This window comes from Tribolium castaneum, chromosome 7 (assembly GCF_031307605.1).
Source record: "Tribolium castaneum strain GA2 chromosome 7, icTriCast1.1, whole genome shotgun sequence".
Classification (NCBI taxonomy): Eukaryota; Metazoa; Arthropoda; class Insecta; order Coleoptera; family Tenebrionidae; genus Tribolium; species Tribolium castaneum.
Genome location: NC_087400.1, coordinates 4450034 through 4470783, shown reverse-complemented (window position 1 = coordinate 4470783; position 20750 = coordinate 4450034). Strand labels below are relative to the sequence as shown.

Here is a 20750-nt window from a genome sequence, read left to right as displayed (position 1 = left end):
ACAGCAGAGGCATGTGTGTATGTTTTCAGATTTAGTGTGTATGAAAAGACACGTGATGACAGCAAATCCAAACCGCGCGAAAGCGCTCTTTCTTTCCCTATAAATTTTCTTATAGCACCTACGTCATCTATCAATAATAAAATACAAATTCCATATTTTACACCGACAAATTTTAAACTATGCAAAGCAAATAAACAACCGCTGCTAAATGTAAGCCAGATGGCCGGGCTTTTACACGCACTATAATATGATTCACCAAAATTTCGTCTCAAATTTTTCGAATACTTCCAAGTCCAAAAAAAAAACACACAAAATTTTTCCAAAATTGAGTCGGTTTTTGAGCAACTGGCGGTGATGTAATAAAACAAATCGGACTAATTTTCCTAAATATAAAACCGTGTCTCAATGCCACTACCAAAATAGCGCCATAAATCCTTCCTCTGCCCGCAACGAAAGAAACGTCTCAATCAAATCCCCGAGCAAATATTTACAAACTCCCGATTCCACCCTTGGATTATTTGAATTGTCGTCGAAAACAAGCACCGCATCGACCCCAATGACGTAAACAAACACCAACGGATGTTGAGCACACTTCAGATGCATAAAGATAGTACCGTGTGCCAATGCTAAGTATATACCGACGAGGAGCGACGTCTAGCGTCGCGGGTCAGTCTCGAGCGTCCAGACGCCCAAAACGCGTCCACGATCATGTAGCTGCACCGGAGAATACAAGTGATTGTGCGTGAATATGAGTGATAACATTCCATCAACGACTTTACCTCGCAAAAGGTACCACAGAGAGGAAATACTTATTATTAAAATTCAGTTTTACTCACAACACGTGGGAATAGTCAAACTAGGACTTTATAAGAAAGTGCGTATTTTAATAAAAAATAAAATAAAAAAATCAAAGTTTTGTATTAAGTAAGTGGAAAACTATAGTTTTAGCAAGCATAGTAACAAAATAAATTGACTGACTTTAGGACTTAAAATCGATCGAATTTCCTTATGACTTTAAACGTTTAGAAATTTTGAGGAAATGGGTAGTTGGGTTATTAATAAATACAAACTTTAAACGTTTCTAATTTCAAGCTACATTTGCTGTAACACCTTTTTCTACGGGAAGGTTTCCAAATAATGCTAAACGTACGTGTTTTTGGCTTTAAAAAGACTATTTATAGAGGAGTATCCTACGTTAAAATGTTGACAATTTTTAGAAAATTTATTCTCCTGACTACTATAAAGATATTAGGCAGAAATGTGGCTCAGCTTTCGTTTAAATTGGAAGAACCGGATAATGACAGCATAGTAAGGACTTTACTTACACTGAAAGTTTTGAAAATAAAACAACTGTCCTTTTACTTGTTTTCTTTATTTCCTTTTAACTTACAAAAACTGTTTTAAAAATAATATCAAGATTGTAGTAACACGAAAGTTTCAGCAGCTTTATTTAGGATTTTTTTTCTATTTCTGCACAATAAGAAAGTGAGAAAAAAATGACTAAGTAAAAAAACAAAACTAAAACAAGAAAAATGCTTTACATTTTTATCCTTGTTTATCCTTAACAACGATCTACCACGTCACGTTTTTAATTAATAAAAAGATAATTGCTAAACCGTCTAACAAAAATTAAAAGTTTAATTAAAAGCGGATTTGCTATTGCAATTTTCTTCTAATTTAGTGAGTTTTTTAGTGAAAAACGTTCTCCTGTTTTCAGTAAATAATACACTTCAGAATTACAAGTACTTATCAGTACTTAACTTAAGTACTTAGTACCGTGTATTGATAAAATATTTCAAATTTTGTAAGTTAAAATCTAATGTTTCTAAGTTGATATTATATTAGAAAGTCAAACATTTAATAGTTTAGCAATTTTGTACAATGTGTTTTAAAATGATTCTCATCTAGTTAACTTTGAAATTGGTCTACATGTAAAAAAACTTTTATTACCAAAATTTATTTCCGAATTCGAAATGGTAATATGGTGCCTATCATTAGTTCAATGAAGCGGCATTTTCTGACTTTCCATGAGAAATTCACAGACGACTAGATGACAATCATTTAAACACACATTGTACTTTCTACATTTTGGCAAAATCGGTTGAATTTGTTGGGCTTTTTTCAATGCTATAATAAATCAGTCGAAAATAGCAAGTGTAACAATTTTTTTCACGCTGTTTTAACGTAATCCTTCAATTTTGGCAAATTCCTGACAGTATACGTAAAAGCAAGCATTTTCGAATTAATTTTGCAATTTTTTACACTTCTGCAACATATTTTTGATTTGATAAAAATGTCTTTCATTTAAAAATCTTTCCAAATTCACAAAAAATAACAAATTTTAGACCTCTATTTGATTCAAAAATCATACAAAAGTTTTAGTATTCAATTTTTTAGCGATGTTTTACTTTTCTTTGGCACAATCCTACGAATTCAGAGAACTTTTAGTCAAAAAACCTCAGAGACTAATTTTATTTGTTCAATTAAAGTTAATTATTTAAAGAAACAAAAGACCTTACGATGTGTGAAATGTTATTTCAGACTGAATTTTATAATTTTTTGCTTTTTTTTTCAATATATTTTTGCTTTAGTGCACGCCTGTCTTTCACTGATGAAGTGATAAATGTCGGTAAATTAACAAAAAAAAATAATGCATTTGATTTCTGCCTTCTGTTCTTTGCTTCCCGTCTAATTCAATAAGTCACCAAAATGTTTCTAAATTCGCAAGAAAATTTCAGACCTTATCTAACAACGATTTTCCACTTTCCCCTAAATACATGGAAATTCTTCCACTAGAATTTTTGAAAAATTTCTAAGCCATTTGAAAAAATTTCTGATGTGTCTCGTTATAATAGTTGTAATTTTTTTATTTTGTAATTACTTTCCAATGATAAAAAGTCTGATATTGTGAAAGTGATCTATTTTTACTTATTTTGAAATTGCTTTGAAAAATTTTTTAAAAATTTTAGCTTTTCTAGCAATTCGTTTAGCAATTTTTCTTTCAATTGTTACTTATTAAGAATTATTTTACAAAAGCGTCATTAATTAAACATCAGATCATGTAACCAAATTGAATCTTAAATTAATTAAATGCTTGGACTCACAGGATACTCGAAGATCAATTTTTGACTTCTTTTTTTTAAATTTCTATATAAATCGATCAAAATATGTGTTTCTTACAAACATGTATTTATAACACGCGTTAAATTCTAGAATGTAAATAATATCGTTTTAACGTCACTAACCGCTTCCGTTTGCAGTTACTGTTTCCTATATTCATAGAAAACATAATAGACAAATTCCAGAAATTCTAAATTATTGCATGGTCTTTGATAAAAATCGTTTAAACCATGTACAAGTATTAGCCAGTTCGGTCCTCAATTCAATTTCTTAATTTCTCAAGCTTCGACCAAAAAAAAACGAAATATCAAACAAAAGTTTCCATCAGAAAGTCTTTAGATCAACTCTTGCTGTGGAATTTCGATTGACAGATTTATTCTCTTGAAGTACCAAACGCGTTACTTGCGATTTTCTCCAACGCCAGTAAAGAAATCAACATACCTTCAGAATTTCACAGCAAGAGTTGATCTAAAGACTTTTTGAACCCACTGTATTATATTGAGTATTTCTACTGGATATTCACCCCCTTGTAATTTTTTTCAAATGGTACCGTGTATATTGTTATCATTTGTATAGCATTTGATATATAATTTCCTTCTAATTTTACACATGTGTCACAATTGGACAAAATTATAGAAAACAAACAAAAAAACTTAAAAACCTAATAATTTTTGAAAAAAAAACTAAGTGACAACTACTTTATTTCCTAAATTAAAAAAATATATTATTTAGACTCTTTCGATAAAATTTAAAATAAAATGATACATAAAATATACAGAGTGTCATTAAAAAAAAGTAGCAATTTAGTGTTTTGTCATCGTAAAGTTAAATTGATAAGTTTATCCAATAGACTTCCAAACTAAAACACTCGGTATACTTTAGTTCCTCTTCCTTCAATCAATGAAAAAAAATAAATAAATAAAAACTCCTGTTATTTTATTTAAACTAAACATTGTTAATTATTTTGAATTTTTTCCACGTCTTCAGGTCTCGTCGAAAGTACGACAAGACGAAGCTGCCCACGCCCCCGCCCGACCCCACCGAGAAAGAATCGGAAAAAGATGACTTCCTGGCGTACCTCGACAGCCTCCAGAAATCCAACTTATACTCCCGCTCCACGTCCACCTTCACCCCCATCATCGCCACCGAGGACGCCTTCGACCACCTGGAGAAGCTCTACAAGCTCATGGAGCAAATGCTCGAACTCCGCGAGCAGAACGCCCGCCTCCACCGCCGCGTCCGCGACCTGGAGCACCTCAACAACTTGGAGAAGATGCGCAAGGAGCTGGACGTGGGCGACGACTGCCCCGAGCTGGACAAGGACACCGCCTTCGCCGAGACCATCCTGGAGTCGATCCTCTCGGAGACGAAGAGCCCCAAGCAGAAGATCTCCGCGCCTTCGAGGCTGCGACAGTCGATCTCGCGGAAAGGGCGCACCAGGAGCGGCTCGGTGACGGTGGCGGGCCTGGAGCAGGAAGTGAGGGGCGACAGGAGGGCGTCGACGTGTGTGGACAGTAGGGCCAAGCCGGCCAAAGTGTCGAAATGGACGAAAGTGAAGGCGGCGTTTAAGTGGGAGAAAGCCGCCCCCAATGTGAGTGACGCCAAGTCGCAGGACAGTGGGATTGGGGGCATGGTGCCGGTGGAGGTGGCGAGGTATTTGAGGGTGCCGTCGTGCGACGACCACGGGCACAGTCCGGTGGACTCGGGGGCGGCGGAGGCGAGCACGCCGGCGAGCCTCTCCACGGCTTCGTCCACGGAGGATTTTCACAGACATGGTAGGAATCTTGGAAAATTATTGCAATTTTTGTGATCCAACACTACTGTGAATTAACAAATTGTGGAAACTTAAAAACAATTTAAATTCTAATTACTTGGAAAACAAATTCAAACAACATGAAAAAAATTGCAATTACAATTGAAGATACAAAAAAAATGTAAGAAAATACACAACATTTCGCTTTTTCTTTATAGTAGGCCATGAAAAAATTTTGGATTTTCAATTAAAACTATGAAAATATTATGAAATAATTTTTTAAACCCTAATTAATTCAAAAACAGCAAAATAAATTATTATTAAATCAAGTTTCTGCAATTAGTAAAAAATATTTGTTTTTAGATTTAAAATGGCAAGCTTACATTGTCATTCTATTTTCTAATTAAACATGAAATTTCGAAAAAAAATCTTGTTAATTGTATGATTGCCTGTCAATAAAATTTTATTTTACAAAAAATGTCAATCCAAACACCAGAATCAAATACAGTTTGCGGTAAAAAAATATATATAACAATATCAAAGTCACCTCCATTGCAGTTCATTAAATAAAAAAATACTGTCATCTAATGAAAGTGACACACTGTTTTCAATTTTTTGCACATTTTTTAAATCTTTTATTTTTTATTGAACTTGCTTTGTTGTCTGTATGTCTGTTTTATTGTTTTGGAACCAAATTTAAAAGGGTTCCCGTTGTCCAAATGAACTGAAATTTTGCATACTTACGTAATCTACGGGACAATGCAATTGCATATAGTTAATGACATAAGTCATAAATATATGGCATTACAAAATTATTTTCTTAAATTGTGCACTGTTCCCAAAGCTTTTATAAATTTAAAAATTCTAATTTGTCAGTAAAAATATATTTTCTGATAGAAAAACATTATTTTTGACTTTATAGTGCGTCTTTTAAATAAAAGCTTTTTTCTAAAAAACATTTTTTTATTTACTTTAATAACCGTTCACAAACTTACTAAATTATTCACACCTTTTATGTGAAATAATTTTTTCATAGCTAACTACTTTCAAATATGTTAAATATATTTTTATCAAAATTATATAAAAATATCAAACTGCATTTTTGTTGTTTCCAGTTCAGAAAAAAACAGTTTTTTGAAAATGTCATAGCCCACTATAATTCCTATTTAAAAAAATACAACTACTTTAAAATATTTTAAGTATATTTTTATCAAAAGTATATAAAAATATCAAACTGTAGTTATGTTGTTTCTAGTTCAGAAAAAAACAGTTTTTCGAAAATGTCATAGCCCACTATAATTCCTATTTAAAAAAATACAACAACTTTAAACTATTTTAAATATATTTTTATCATATGAATTTAAAAATATCAAACTGTATTTATGTCGTTTCCAGTTCAAAAAAAAAACAACTTTTCGAAAATGTCATAGCCCACTATGATTCTTATTTAAAAAAATACAACTACTTTCAAATATTTTAAATATATTTTTATCATATGAATTTAAAAATATCAAACTGTATTTATGTCGTTTCCAGTTCAAAAAAAAAACAACTTTTCGAAAATGTCATAGCCCACTATGATTCTTATTTAAAAAAATACAACTACTTTCAAATATTTTAAATATATTTTTATCAAAAATATATAACAATATCAAACTGTATTTATGTTGTTTTCAGTTCAGAAAAAAATAGGCTTTTCGAAAATGTGATAACCCACCATGATTCCTATTGAAAAAAATACAACTTTAAGTTATTACAACTGAACGAATGATTAATAAAAACCGCTGATAACATTATTAAATTTTCTGTAACAAAGTGCATATAATGTATTTTTTTCAAATGTGTACCTTTTTTAATAAAAAAGATATATTTTTTATAAAAAGACAACTTTTGTTTATAAGTCTAAAACAAAACTCGATAGCGGAATGTGGTTTTGACCAAAATTATTTTCTCAAAAAACGGACCTAAAGAGCTTTTCGATTGATTTAAATACTTTAAAACGAAACTTTGTAATTTAATATTACGTATGATGAAACCTGAATTCGCTATTTCATTCTAAAATTCAAAAAAAACGAGTCCAATTCAAAAAAGTAATTTTACCAAAGTCGATAAAAGTCAAAGTTGTGATTTCAGAAGAAAAAAATGTGGCTTTTATATTTTAAAGGATCCAAGGTTTCCTCCGAAATGCTATGGAAATTAAGCAAATTTATCTCTTCCTCATAAACTCATAAGTCAGAACTCGTAACAAATTTTTCCATTTTTAAATAATCAAATGGTTTCGAAGGTATGGTGAAGAAAACAAATATTCACGAATTATTCAAATAAAACACGAATTACTTTATAAATTTTCATCCCTTTTTTTTCTTAACTAGTTAAATAAAAAACCAAAAAATGTCTTAAAAATGAACAAAAACATTTTAATTTAGCTTTTTTCAATAAAAACAAATCAGTAAAGGTCAAAATATCGAAAACAAAGAAAGCAGGAACTGATTAATAAAAATGGTAAATTATTTAAATATGCTCCAACAATTTAGCCGAATTAAAAAAATATTAAAGCTCATTTCCCTAATGTCTAAATTTAGTTAATGGGATGCAAACTATAAAATGATGGACCAACACGACCCTATTTTTAACCATGCACTTTAATTTGAAACATTATTTTGACAAAAATTACGAAACCGAGTTCATAAATATTGAATCTAAAATATCTATTTATAAGTGTTAAGTTTACACTAAAATATTAGTTCCATCATTTTCACAACTAGGTTACTTAAACACAGTTTGACACAAAGAAGAAATTAAATAAACTTAATTTTTTCCACCCCGTATCGCGTTACACATCGGAACAAAGATGAAACGCTCCATTCAAGATTTATTTTTAAAGTAACACAGTTTCGTTCACTGACATGGAAAAAATAGGAAAAAATGAGGATTTGTTCGACTGCCAGAACCTAATTTTAGACATAATGGAAAATAGAGCCGTGTATTCGCCTATTTGTATAGAGTTATGCAAATTTTCAAAGCCTTATTCTCGTATTATTGCTAATTTTAGATCAGCGAAGTCCGTGCGAAGATTTTCGAAGTTCAGATGATGAGCATTCACATAATTACATTCCACATTCCAAGGTTTGTTTCGGCCAAAACTGAAATAATAAACGCTCTAACCGCTGAGAGATTTTTCAGGAAGGATCCCAAAAATCACACAAAAGCCACAAAACACCATGGGCCAAGATGAAAGATATTATCCAGACGAGGAACAGCTTCAAAAAGAAGCACAGGTTGAGTGCACACAGCGATGACATACAAATTGACGTGGAGCTGTGTAGTGACAACGAAGACAATGTTTTCGAAGATGAAGAGAAAAAGTCGCCCAAAAACTACGCAAGAATGGACTCAAACGACCTCCCACCTGAAGTGGTGGCCAGGTACCAACAAGCAATAGCTGAGGATTCTGTAACTATTATGTAACCCCAACAAGGCCAAAAATTTTTTTGTAACTTTTCAGGATTTGAAGAAAGTTTCAAAGTGGACGAGAGTCAAGAAGGCGTTTTTGCCACCTCCTGACAGTGTCCAAGACACCGTTGAAGACGAGATTCAAAGAAATTACAAGCAACTGCAGAAGAAACTCAGCCTGGAATTCCAGGAGAAGCTCACAGAGTGGGAAAGAATGAAGCAAAGCTCTCCCGGAACGTCCAACCCTTCGTCCTCTTGTGGCTACATCGAGGAAACCAAAGACTCAGCCTTTATGAAAAAAATGGAAGAGTGGCAAAAAATCAAGTCCCAACCGTCCGTCAAAAGAAGCATCCAGATGACCAGTGAGGAAAACCTCCCACCTGAGTTCCGCAAAAAGCTACAAGAGTGGGAAAAAATGCGGAAACTTTCATGCCCCAAAAAAAAACTATCCGAAGTACCGCGCTGGAAGTCGCTCAGCGCCCCCAAAAGTGAAACCTCCCCAACCATCGAATACCCCCCCTTATCCGAAGATTTTAGAAAGAAGCTAGAAGAGTGGAAACAAATCAAATCCGGAGCCACACCGGAAGCCAAGTCAAGCCCGAAACTAACCCGGAAAGAATCATCCCCCAAACACAGCAAAAAGCACAAAGACCCCCACGACAAAGAACTCCAATGGTTTGAAAAAGAGTTGGGAAAAATCGAAAAAGAAAAACAACGACTGGAGCGCGAAAGACAAAAATTCCTCGAGCGGGAGGAGAGTTTATCAAAATTGCGAAGCTCAGTTCTTGGTGGTTTGAAGAAGGAGGTCCTGATCCACACCCCTTCGGGGTTTTACCGCTTCGAGGGGATTTCCCGGAAGTTTACCCAGAAATTGTACGAGTGGGAGAAGGCGCAAGGCATTGGTCCAGAATCGTCCACTTTTGCTCTTTTGAACTCGTCTCTGAATCGCAAAACTAGCCCCAAACACAAAACTCCAGACGGGACTCCGCCTCTGGTGCGGTCCAAGTCTGCCGATAGTATTGCCATTTCGGCGCTGAATCTCACTTGTCCTTTGATGAGCCACCAACCTTCGAGTTTGTCGCTGAACGATGTGGAGGAGCTGGAGAAGGAAGTCCTGGCTGAGTCTAAATCTTCGTCGCTGCAGTTTGTTGAAGATGAGCCGGAGGCGCTGATTGTTGAAGTTGAAGATATAGTTGAGGAGACGGCGGCGCCGTTGCCGACTTACTCACAGAGGATTCAACAACCGGTGTATCAGAGGGAAGAATTGAAGACCATGTGGTACGTCTTTTTATTTTTGGTTTTTTTTTACGAAAAATAATAGATTTTTTCGTGGCAAATCATAACAATATTGCCAAAAATTTGTAGTACGACTTTTTATTTTTAGTTTTTTTGGGTTTTTTTACAAAATATAATAGAATTTTTTCGTGGCTAATCATAAAAGTACTGCCAAAAATTTGTAGTACGACTTTTTATTTTTAGTTTTTTTTGGGTTTTTTTACGAAACATAATAGAATTTTTTCGTGGCAAATCATAACAGTACTGCCAAAAATTTGTGGTACGACTTTTTATTTTTAGTTTTTTTGGGTTTTTTACAAAATATAATAGAATTTTTTCGTGGCTAATCATAAAAGTACTGCCAAAAATTTGTAGTACGACTTTTTATTTTTAGTTTATTTGGTTTTTTTACGAAACATAGTAGAATTTTTTGTGGCAAATCATAAAAGTACTGCCAAAAATTTGTAGTACGACATTTTATTTTTAGTTTTCTTGGGTTTTTTTACAAAATATAATAGAATTTTATCGTAGCAAATCATAAAAGTACTGCCAATAATTTGTAGTACGACTTTTTATTTTTCGTTCTTTTGGGTTTTTTTACGAAACATAATAGTATTTTTTCGTTGCAAATCATAAAAGTACTGCCAAAAATTTGTAGTACGACTTTTTATTTTTAGTTTTTTTTTGGGTTTTTTTACGAAACATAATAAATTTTTTTCGTGGCAAATCATAACAGTACTGCCAAAAATTTGTAGTACGACTTTTTATTTTTAGTTTTTTGGGTTTTTTTACAAAATATAATAGAATTTTTTCGTGGCTAATCATAAAAGTACTGCCAAAAATTTGTAGTACGACTTTTTATTTTTAGTTTATTTGGTTTTTTTTACGAAACATAGTAGAATTTTATGTGGCAAATCATAAAAGTACTGCCAAAAATTTGTAGTACGACTTTTTATTTTTAGTTTTTTTGGGTTTTTTACAAAATATAATAAAATTTTTTCGTAGCAAATCATAAAAGTATTGCCAAAAATTTGTAGTACGACTTTTTATTTTTAGTTTATTTGTTTTTTTTTACGAAACATAGTAGAATTTTTTGTGGCAAATCATAAAAGTACTGCCAAAAATTTGTAGTACGACTTTTTATTTTTAGTTTTTTTGGGTTTTTTTACAAAATATAATAGAATTTTTTCATGGCTAATCATAAAAGTACTGCCAAAAATTTGGAGTACGACTTTTTATTTATAGTTTTTTTAGGTTTTTTTTACAAAATATAATAGAATTTTTTCGTGGCTAATCATAAAAGTACTGCCAAAAATTTGTAGTACGACTTTTTATTTTTAGTTTATTTGGGTTTTTTTACAAAATATAATAGAATTTTTTTGTGGCTAATCATAAAAGTACTGCCAAAAATTTGTAGTACGACTTTTTATTTTTAGTTTATTTGGTTTTTTTACGAAACATAGTAGAATTTTTTGTGGCAAATCATAAAAGTATTGCCAAAAATTTGTAGTACGACTTTTTATTTTAAGTTTTTTTGGGTTTTGTTACAAAATATAATAGAATTTTTTCGTAGCAAATCATAAAAGTACTGCCAAAAATTCGTAGTACGACTTTTTATTTTTAGTTTTTTTGGGTTTTTTTACGAAACATAATAGAATTTTTTCGTTGCAAATCATAAAAGTACTGCCAAAAATTTGTAGTGCGACTTTTTATTTTTAGTTTTTTTGCGTCTTTTAACAAGCTTTTATGAAAAATAATAGAATTTTTTTCGTGACAAATCATAAAACTACTGCCTAAAATTTTAAATAGCTTGACCCCACTTGTGGTAATACCAGGAATTTAGTTCTGTCTTTTTTTGAGTTTTGGTTCTTTCGAGAATAATTTTTTATAAAGTTACATGAAGTACCTACTCTTTTACTGATGAATGATGATACTAATAATGTATGAAATGCACAAAAAAACTTAAAAATTTATTTTTAAATTGAATTTATATTGATATTTTTTAGAAAACATAATTTTGTGTTTACATCTTTATCTCTTCCTTTTGAATAAAGCTAAAAATTTCTTTTTTTTTAACAAAAGATCCCTCAATAAATGTAAATTCCAAACGTGTATTAGAAGTCTTTACAAAAGAATACTAAAAAAATTGCGACGTGACATACAATGTGTTTTTAAATGATTCTCATCTAGTCGTCTTTGAATTTCCCATGTAAAATCAGAAATGTCGCTTTATATAATTAATGACAGGCATTTATTAATCTTTAATTTGGAAATAAGTTTCGACAGTAAAAGTGTTTTCTTGCACAGTGTAACAATTTAGTTACATTTAAACAAAATTTTTAAAATTAAATAATTGACAATTTGCAACTTTCGACAGTTTTGACATTTAATGACAGAGAATTCAATTGAGCCGAACGACACAATTTTTTTACACGTTACCAATTTCAAAGTTAACTAGATGACAATCATTTCAAAACACATTGTATTATTTGAGTAGTGCAATTTTCAAGATTCGAGTTTTTGTATTCTATTTTATTTTATTTCTATATTATTATTTTATTCTTATTTATTTTATTTATTTATTTAGTTATTTATTTTTATTTTATTCTTTATAAACGAAAAATTGTACAATGTGTTCAAAAATGGTTATTCATCAAGTTGACTATGAAATTTTAAATCCTATTTGCCGCTTTTTCTAAATGATTACTGTGGTTTCGCTGTCAAATCTTTAGCTTTTGACTCACTTTTTTCCATTTTTCGGCAAAGTTGTTTTAAGAGTAAGGTTTGTTTTGATTTGTTTTTTATTTTCCATGATTTTTGTTGTTGTGAATTTTTTTTGTTTTTGGATTCGAAGCTTTTTGCATTATTTTAAAGGATCTGTCATTTTGACGCCATTCACAATTTAAATTAAGCAGCACATTACGCTCAAATTTCATAGGTGACTTGATGAACAACCATTTTTGAACACATTGTTGTAGCTTCATTATCAACGAAGTAATAAAATAAAGTAAATAAAAAATCAAGAAATAATTTTATTTGATGCATTTATTGAAGTAATGAACCATACCCTTAAAAAGACAAGGTAAAGTCATTTTAAATTCTACGTACAAAGCAACAAAATGATTAAAAAGTGTTAAATTATTTGGTAGAAAATTTTACGTTTAATAAAAATAGATGCAACACTTTATACCGTAGGTACACTATTTTTATGCAAACGAAATGTTTTCTGTTTTTGAAAAACATGTAAATAGCCTGAAAAATTATAATTTAAAAGAAAAATATTCTAATGGCAAACAAAAAATGTGTGTTACTTTTCGAGATTTTCAACTTCAAATTTATTTTGGGATTTTTTTTATATTTCTATTGAACTTGGGATATAACTGGGTGTGCATAATTTAATAAAAACTCATAGAAACTCAAAAAAATTTACAGGAATTTGATCAAAATACCTTGATGCTATTTAAATTTTTGACGGTGTGCGCCAAAAAAATCAATAAAAATTGACCACGTGGTGCGTTTTTCTCTTCTTATTTTCTAAGATATCTAAGATGGGGCGTTTTGAACACCACCCTGTATAACAATTATTTGTTACAGTGAGGGTGAAACGTGCGCCGCCCCCAAAGTGCGCCGCAGCGAGTCAGCCAAGGCCCAAAACAATTACAATTTAATCGAAGAAATTTTCAGCATTTTGAAGAATCTCATTGAGAACGAGTTAGAGATCCAGTAAGTTTGCAATAAGTTGTGGCAAAATTTTCACACGTTTTTAGGAGAACTCAGGAATTGATGAGCGAGCAAGAGACGAAAGCCAATTCGGATTTGATTCGGCTAAAGGTCACTTTTTCGATTCAAAATAAATTTTTGCCTAAACTTTGGTTTTAGATGTTTGATGAGTCGCAAAAAGCTATGTCAGGTCGTCTCAACGACAAGATCCAGCGTTTGCAAGAGGCGAATTCGAGCGTTTTTGCGAGCATTACGAGAGATGAGTCGGAAATGAGACAAGTTGTTGAGACTTTAGAAACCGTCCAAGACCTATCGTCGGAGATCAATCAATTGGTAACAAGAATTTCGTGTTTTTTAAATTGGTTTTTCCAAAAACCCAAAGTCCCAAATTTTGAGAACCGCTGAACTAGAAATAAAAAAATTTGCGTAAATTTTAACATTATTGACAAAACAGCAGAGGTAAATTAATTTGTTGGTCCACTACGTTATTCTTCTATTTCAATTTGTTTTAAATTTTCCAAAAAAAAAACCAAAATTTTTTTTGCCGGGACCAGGATTCGAACCTCCCACACAAAGGAACATGATAGCCACGATTTTGAAAAATTCTCAAAATGCCCATGCGCCACCATATCCATTTTATTTAATAAAAAAATTAACTGTTAATACACTACCATAAGCCACACAGTGGCTCTCAACAGGTGGGTTAATAAAAATTTCTAAAGAAAGTACGCACTTTTTTGAAAAAAATATATAAGAGTTTTTATTCACATACGAAATTTTTATTTTCAGACCGAACGATTGGATTCTGAACTGACCAATCGTAACGTTTACGAAGCGTTCCGAGAATGTGGCGCTCGGTCTTTAAACCCAATCATAGAAACTGCCAAAGACATCAAGACCAAAATTTTGGAGTTGAGAAGACGTCTCAGTTACATTTGTGCTGCTTCAGGTACTACTTTCATGGTCTTGGTGGTAGTACCTTAAAGCTTGTTTCAGATCTAACAGCCCCCAGAAGAAAATTTTCAAAAAAATTGGTAAAAAAATCAACATCAAACGAGTCCAATACAGGAAGCGAAGGCCGTCTGTACGTAAAATCTGACACTTGCAACACTCAGAGTCAAGGGGCTATCAAAAAACGGATCCGCTACAGGCAAAAAAGCCAACAGAACCGTAATCTAGCAGACACTGATGATGAAGAAGACGAAGTGCAAAAAAACACCCACAAAAAACTAACCCGGACAAGATCTGTTTCCGAAAGTAGTGGAGCGAAGAAAGAAACTGTGGTAGTTGACGAAAGCATAATCCAAAAAGTTGTAGTTCCGACACAAACCAACTTCTTGGACATTTCTTCTCTTGACGAAGAAGCAAAACCATCAGATTCCCCTGTTACTGTTTTCGTAAAAACAACCAGAAAATTGTTCACTCCTTTGGTGGAGAGTGGACTAAGTCGGGAACCAGACGAAACAAAAGACAATTCAAGCGAACGCAGTTCCACCCCCGTGACCCACCTGCCTCCAGTGTCCCCCGCCCCCCAACGGAAACTCCTCAAGGACATTTCCCCCAGCATCAGAATCATGATGGACAAGTACAACCAGAAAATCTCCGAATCACCAGCCACCAAATCGGGGAAAAGCAGCGGTTCCGCTTCGCCAGTAGCCTGGCGTTCGCCAACGGCGGAACGAAGAGTCAAAGCCCAAACGGAACGCTACCAAGAAGAATTAAAAAAATCAACCCCAGTGCAAAAATCCGCAAGTGCCAGTTTCCTCCACCGCCAACTCCCAACCCCCAAAACCGCCCCCTCCGCCATCGCCAAATCCTCAAGTGTCGCCACTTTCGCCAAAAACGAACACCTCGAGGCGAAGCGACTTTCCGCCGAACTAAGACTCCAAAAATTGCAAAAAGCCAAGGAAGAATTTCTGAATTCTGGCCCAACTTCTGCCCCTCCACAGGTTTCGGAGGAAGCGATCAAATTTCCCGCCAGAAACCGCCTGAGTCAGATCAGTGTGGACAGTGAGTCGAGTTATGATTCGGCTTGTGGAACTTTGATCAAGTCGGCAAGTGCTGGAATGATCAACGTTGATGCTCTGGTGTACAGACAAATTGACCCGGAGGTGCATGGAGGGGGCTATGTGTCGCTCCCCCGGAGTACGAAGAAGCAGAAGGGGCTGCTTGGGGGGAAGTTCGGGTTTTCGAATATTGCCTCCAAGTTCAGGAAAGTGAAAATGAGGAAAGGGAAGGAGAAAATGAACGCGGTTTCGACTTTGTGTCGGCAGAGCTTGGTGGTGGATATTCAGCCACAGTTGGCTGAGGGGAAAGGCGGGGAGGAGGGTAAGGAGACGTCCCCAGGGACTTCGAGGAGCAACAGTTGGATAAAGAAACCGAAATTTTTTAAGAAATGATTTTGTATTTGTACTAACTGAAGCATTTATGATTAACAATTGTGTAAAAAAGCGTGTTTGTTTCATTTACTACTTTCCTTTAGTTTCAAACTTCCGGGGTACTTTGCACACAAAACAATTTGTTTTTTTTATTGGCCGCCTCGTCCAAATGACTATTGCAGATTCTCTGTCGAATTTTTAAATTAGCTTTTTACTCACTTTTTGCATTTTTCGGCAACGTTGTTTGTCTTGACTTGTATTTTATGCTCCTGTAATTTTTCTTTCATTTCTGGATTTTTTGAAGTTTTTTTGCGTTATTTTGACAGATCTGTCACTTTGACAGCATTCACAACTTAAATTAAGCGGCACATTACGCGCAAATTTCATAGGTGACTTGATGAACAATCATTTTTGAACACATTGTACAATATTAAATGACCAAAAATTTACCTTTTCTAAGCGTTTATTCAGCAAAAACTCAATTATTGCGCAAAATTTTGAAAATTTAGATACGTTTTTAGACCAAAAATCAAGTTTTTCTTCCTATTTTTATTAAACTAGAAAGAAAAAATTACCAAATTTGGTCGAAAATGACCAAAAATTTACCTTTTTTAAGCGTTTATTCAGCAAAAACTCAGTTATTGCGCAAAATTTTGAAAATTTAGATACTTTTTTATACCAAAAATCAAGTTTTTCTTTCTGTTTTTATTAAACTAGATAGAAAAAAATCACCAAATTTGGTCGAAAATAACCAAAAATTTACCTTTTCTAAGCGTTTATTCAACAAAAACTCAATTATTGCGCAAAATTTTGAAAATTTAGATACGTTTTTAGACCAAAAATCAAGTTTTTCTTCCTATTTTTATTAAACTAGAAAGAAAAAATTACCAAATTTGGTCGAAAATGACCAAAAATTTACCTTTTCTAAGCGTTTATTCAGCAAAAACTCAATTATTGCGCAAAATTTTGAAAATTTAGATACGTTTTTAGACCAAAAATCAAGTTTTTCTTCTTGTTTTTATTAAACTAGAACGAAAAAATCACCAATTTTAGTCAAAAATGACCAAAAATTTACCTTTTCCAAGCGTTTATTCAGCAAAAACTCAATTATTGCGCAAAATTTTGAAAATTTAGATACGTTTTTAGACCAAAAATCAAGTTTTTCTTTCTATTTTTATTAAACAAGAAAGAAAAAATTACCAAATTTGATCGAAAATGACCAAAAATTTACCTTTTCTAAGCGTTTATTCAGCAAAAACTCAATTATTGCGCCAAATTTTGAAAATTTAGATACGTTTTTAGATCAAAAATCAAGTTTTTCTTTCTGTTTTTATTAAACTAGAACGAAAAAAATCACCAATTTTAGTCAAAAATCACCAAAAATTTACCTTTTCCAAGCGTTTATTCAGCAAAAACTCAATTATTGCGCAAAATTTTGAAAATTTAGATACGTTTTTAGACCAAAAATCAAGTTTTTCTTTCTATTTTTATTAAACAAGAAAGAAAAAATTACCAAATTTGATCGAAAATGACCAAAAATTTACCTTTTCTAAGCGTTTATTCAGCAAAAACTCAATTATTGCGCCAAATTTTGAAAATTTAGATACGTTTTTAGATCAAAAATCAAGTTTTTCTTTCTGTTTTTATTAAACTAGAACGAAAAAAATCACCAATTTTAGTCAAAAATCACCAAAAATTTACCTTTTCCAAGCGTTTATTCAGCAAAAACTCAATTATTGCGCAAAATTTTGAAAATTTAGATACGTTTTTAGACCAAAAATCAAGTTTTTCTTTCTGTTTTTATTAAACTAGAACTAAAAAATCACCAGATTTAGTCAAAAATGACAAAAAAATTACCTTTTCTAAGCGTTTATTCAGCAAAAACTCAATTATTGCGCAAATTTCTTAAAAAGTAAGACAATTAATCATAGAATGATGTCAAAAGTGACATTATTTTTGCAAGTTATGAAGATTTTAATACGTTTTTAGACGAAAAATCAAGTTTTTCTTCTTGTTTTTATTAAACTAGAACGAAAAAATCACCAATTTTAGTCAAAAATGACCAAAAATTTACCTTTTCCAAGCGTTTATTCAGCAAAAACTCAATTATTGCGCCAAATTTTGAAAATTTAGATACGTTTTTAGATCAAAAATCAAGTTTTTCTTTCTGTTTTTATTAAACTAGAACGAAAAAAATCACCAATTTTAGTCAAAAATCACCAAAAATTTACCTTTTCCAAGCGTTTATTCAGCAAAAACTCAATTATTGCGCAAAATTTTGAAAATTTAGATACGTTTTTAGACCAAAAATCAAGTTTTTCTTTCTGTTTTTATTAAACTAGAACTAAAAAATCACCAGATTTAGTCAAAAATGACAAAAAAATTACCTTTTCTAAGCGTTTATTCAGCAAAAACTCAATTATTGCGCAAATTTCTTAAAAAGTAAGACAATTAATCATAGAATGATGTCAAAAGTGACATTATTTTTGCAAGTTATAAAGATTTTAATACGTTTTTAGACGAAAAATCAAGTTTTTCTGCCTGTTTTTATTAAACTAGAACTAAAAAATCACCAAATTTGGTCAAAAATGACAAAAAAAAAACCTTTTTTAAGCGTTTTTTCAGCAAAAACTCAATTATTGCTCAAAATTTCTTAAAAAGTAAGCCAATAAATCACAAAATTATGTCAAAATTGAGATAACTTTTCCGAGTTGTGAAAATTGAAACACGATTTTAGACCAAAAATCAAGGTTTTTTCTGTTTTAAGAACGCAAAAAACAACAAATTTTGTCGAAAATTTACATCAGGAATTTATAAAAAAAAGTAATGAATGAAATCAGAGAAAATGTTGAAAAAATTTTGTGTTCAAAATTTTAATTAAATACTTCATTTTAAAAAATTAAAATTACAAGCAGTAAATTATTGCAATTATGTCGATCAACAAAATTTGGGAAATTAGAAAAAATTACGGAAAATCACTTTAAAAAACTAAGGAAATCTTATGAAAATAAGTGAAAATCACGACGCAATTTTGAGAACAACTAATGTACAAAATTTCAAATAAGCTCACGAGAAAAAGTGATCGGCATTTACAACTTTTGTTGTATAAAAAAAATTAATAACACCGATGTCAAGCGTCTTGACAAGTTTTTTTTTTTTTCATTTATAGTATCTTAAAAATTATTGAACAAATACAATGTTACAAAACTTTAACAATGTCAACAAAAAATAAAATTTGAACAAAAATTTCACAGCAAGAGTTGATCTAAAGACTTTTTGAAAACTCAGTACAGTATTTTTTGTATAAAGTTACGCTTAGTTTAAATCACAACTACATACGTGCAATATATAGTTCGTTAAAAAACTAGATTCAAAAACTTTTCTAAAAAGTCATTTTTTTATTTTTTGGAAATTGCTCTAAAGAGATTTAACTTCCGTTTCTGTATTTGTAGTAATTTTTTTTTATTTTAATGCTATCCTCATCAGTTAAAAGAGCAAAAGTAGCAACAATTTTGTTTTTCAAAACTGTTCTTATCGTTTTCACTCACTGGCTTTACACCAATGATATTTTTAAAAGCTTTTAGATTTAACTTGCTTTGTTGTCTGTCTGTCTGTTTCATATTTTTGGAGCCAAATTTGAAAGGGTTCCCGTTGTCCCAATGAATTGAAATTTTGCATACTTACGTAATTGAATAAAACAACAACAGTTAGATAAAAAAAACAAAATTATTTAAAAAATAATAATTATGAAAAACACTATCGTCAATATCAAAATGAAATAATCATAAAGCAGAAATGAATAAATTAGAGTAGGGTTTTGCACACTTGTCTTGGCTTGTAATAGCCCTCTCGAGGCGGGCCTGAAATGACACGAATTCTGGAAGCCTCTCGAGGGCTTTCTCGGTAAAATCGAGTTCAACAACATGACGTTGGCGCGTGCAAAACAATGCAAGCTGACCATCTTTCAATCATAACCGCACCAAATGTTGCAACGGTAGCTCACGGGAGTCCGAAGAAATGGTCATTATTTGTCCATCTGCGGTCGTTGACTTGTTTCCACAAAAGAAGCAAAAAATCATCGTCAATCATCCCCCATGTGGGTGTGCCCAGCATCGATCAGACCCATCGACTGGCACCTTTTCAAATGGGAGTTTGATTGGTTTTATGCGATTAGGAGGGCGAGAGGCCGCTCTTCCGGTCGGCGACGCTAAATTTCAGATTTTTTTAGGAAACGGCGAGAGATTTGCGGTTTTTAATGCCAGGCTTGGCGGAAATGCGACAGCTTCGGTAAGCTGTCTAATGCGAAAATTAATAGATGTTACGAAGTGGTCATAAAAAACGTTTTAGGACCACCTTGTATTGAAAAAAAAAGTGTGTACCTTTAAATTTGAAGCTATGATTAAAAAAACATTTTTGTAATAAAACTTCTTGTATATATTTTATAACGACACCAAAATATTTCAGTCTCTAATAAAATTAATTAATATGTTCTCAATATTGTGCTCTAGATTATCAAGTTTTTCCAAAATTCACAATGTAGAAAATACAAATTTATTCTAATTTTTTTTTGCTTTTTTTGCTTTTTTAATCTAGAATACGACCTTACAACCACACTCAGAATAAAATAAAATAAAACTGCAGAGTTCTGTAGACCTATTTATTGCCTATATCGTTATGGAATTTTCTATATATAATGAAATATGATCGTATTCGGACAATTACTATTGCTATTACTATTACTATTACTATTACTATTACTATTACTATTACTATTACTATTACTATTACTATTACTATTACTATTACTACTATTACTATTACTATTATTATTATTATTATTATTATTATTATTATTTATTATTATTATTATTATTTTACCAAATAATTTCAAATAATTACATTTTTATTAATTAAATTTTTTGTTAACTTAGACAGCTAAGCATTTACAAAATGTGTGCAAATAGAAAAAATAAATTTTACCTAAAAAATCACACATTTATTTCAAATTACGTCAGAGCTAAATTACCAAATTTTTTTTTTTATTTTTTCTT

General features: G+C 31.8%; 1 protein-coding gene across 1 annotated transcript; it reads left to right on the top strand.

Moving 5' to 3' along the window:
• The first annotated feature begins 601 nt into the window (after positions 1-601).
• On the top strand, positions 602-15772 carry LOC659628 (uncharacterized protein). The gene is made up of 10 exons (XM_008200500.3): positions 602-789; positions 4108-4895; positions 7926-7999; positions 8057-8326; positions 8379-9604; positions 13196-13324; positions 13369-13432; positions 13481-13654; positions 14111-14270; positions 14318-15772. Exons 1-10 carry the CDS (start codon positions 749-751, stop codon positions 15718-15720), a joined length of 4329 nt encoding a protein of 1442 aa, XP_008198722.1. The 5' UTR covers positions 602-748; the 3' UTR covers positions 15721-15772.
• The last annotated feature ends 4978 nt before the right edge of the window (positions 15773-20750 follow it).

Bases quoted from the DNA above. Each gene is read 5' to 3' on its own strand.
- LOC659628 (XM_008200500.3), top strand. From the start codon at position 749: ATGAGTGATAACATTCCATCAACGACTTTACCTCGCAAAAG. The intron at 4,896-7,925 runs GTAGGAATCTTG...TGCTAATTTTAG, and splicing joins GGAGGATTTTCACAGACATG to ATCAGCGAAGTCCGTGCGAA. The intron at 8,000-8,056 runs GTTTGTTTCGGC...GAGATTTTTCAG, and splicing joins ATTACATTCCACATTCCAAG to GAAGGATCCCAAAAATCACA.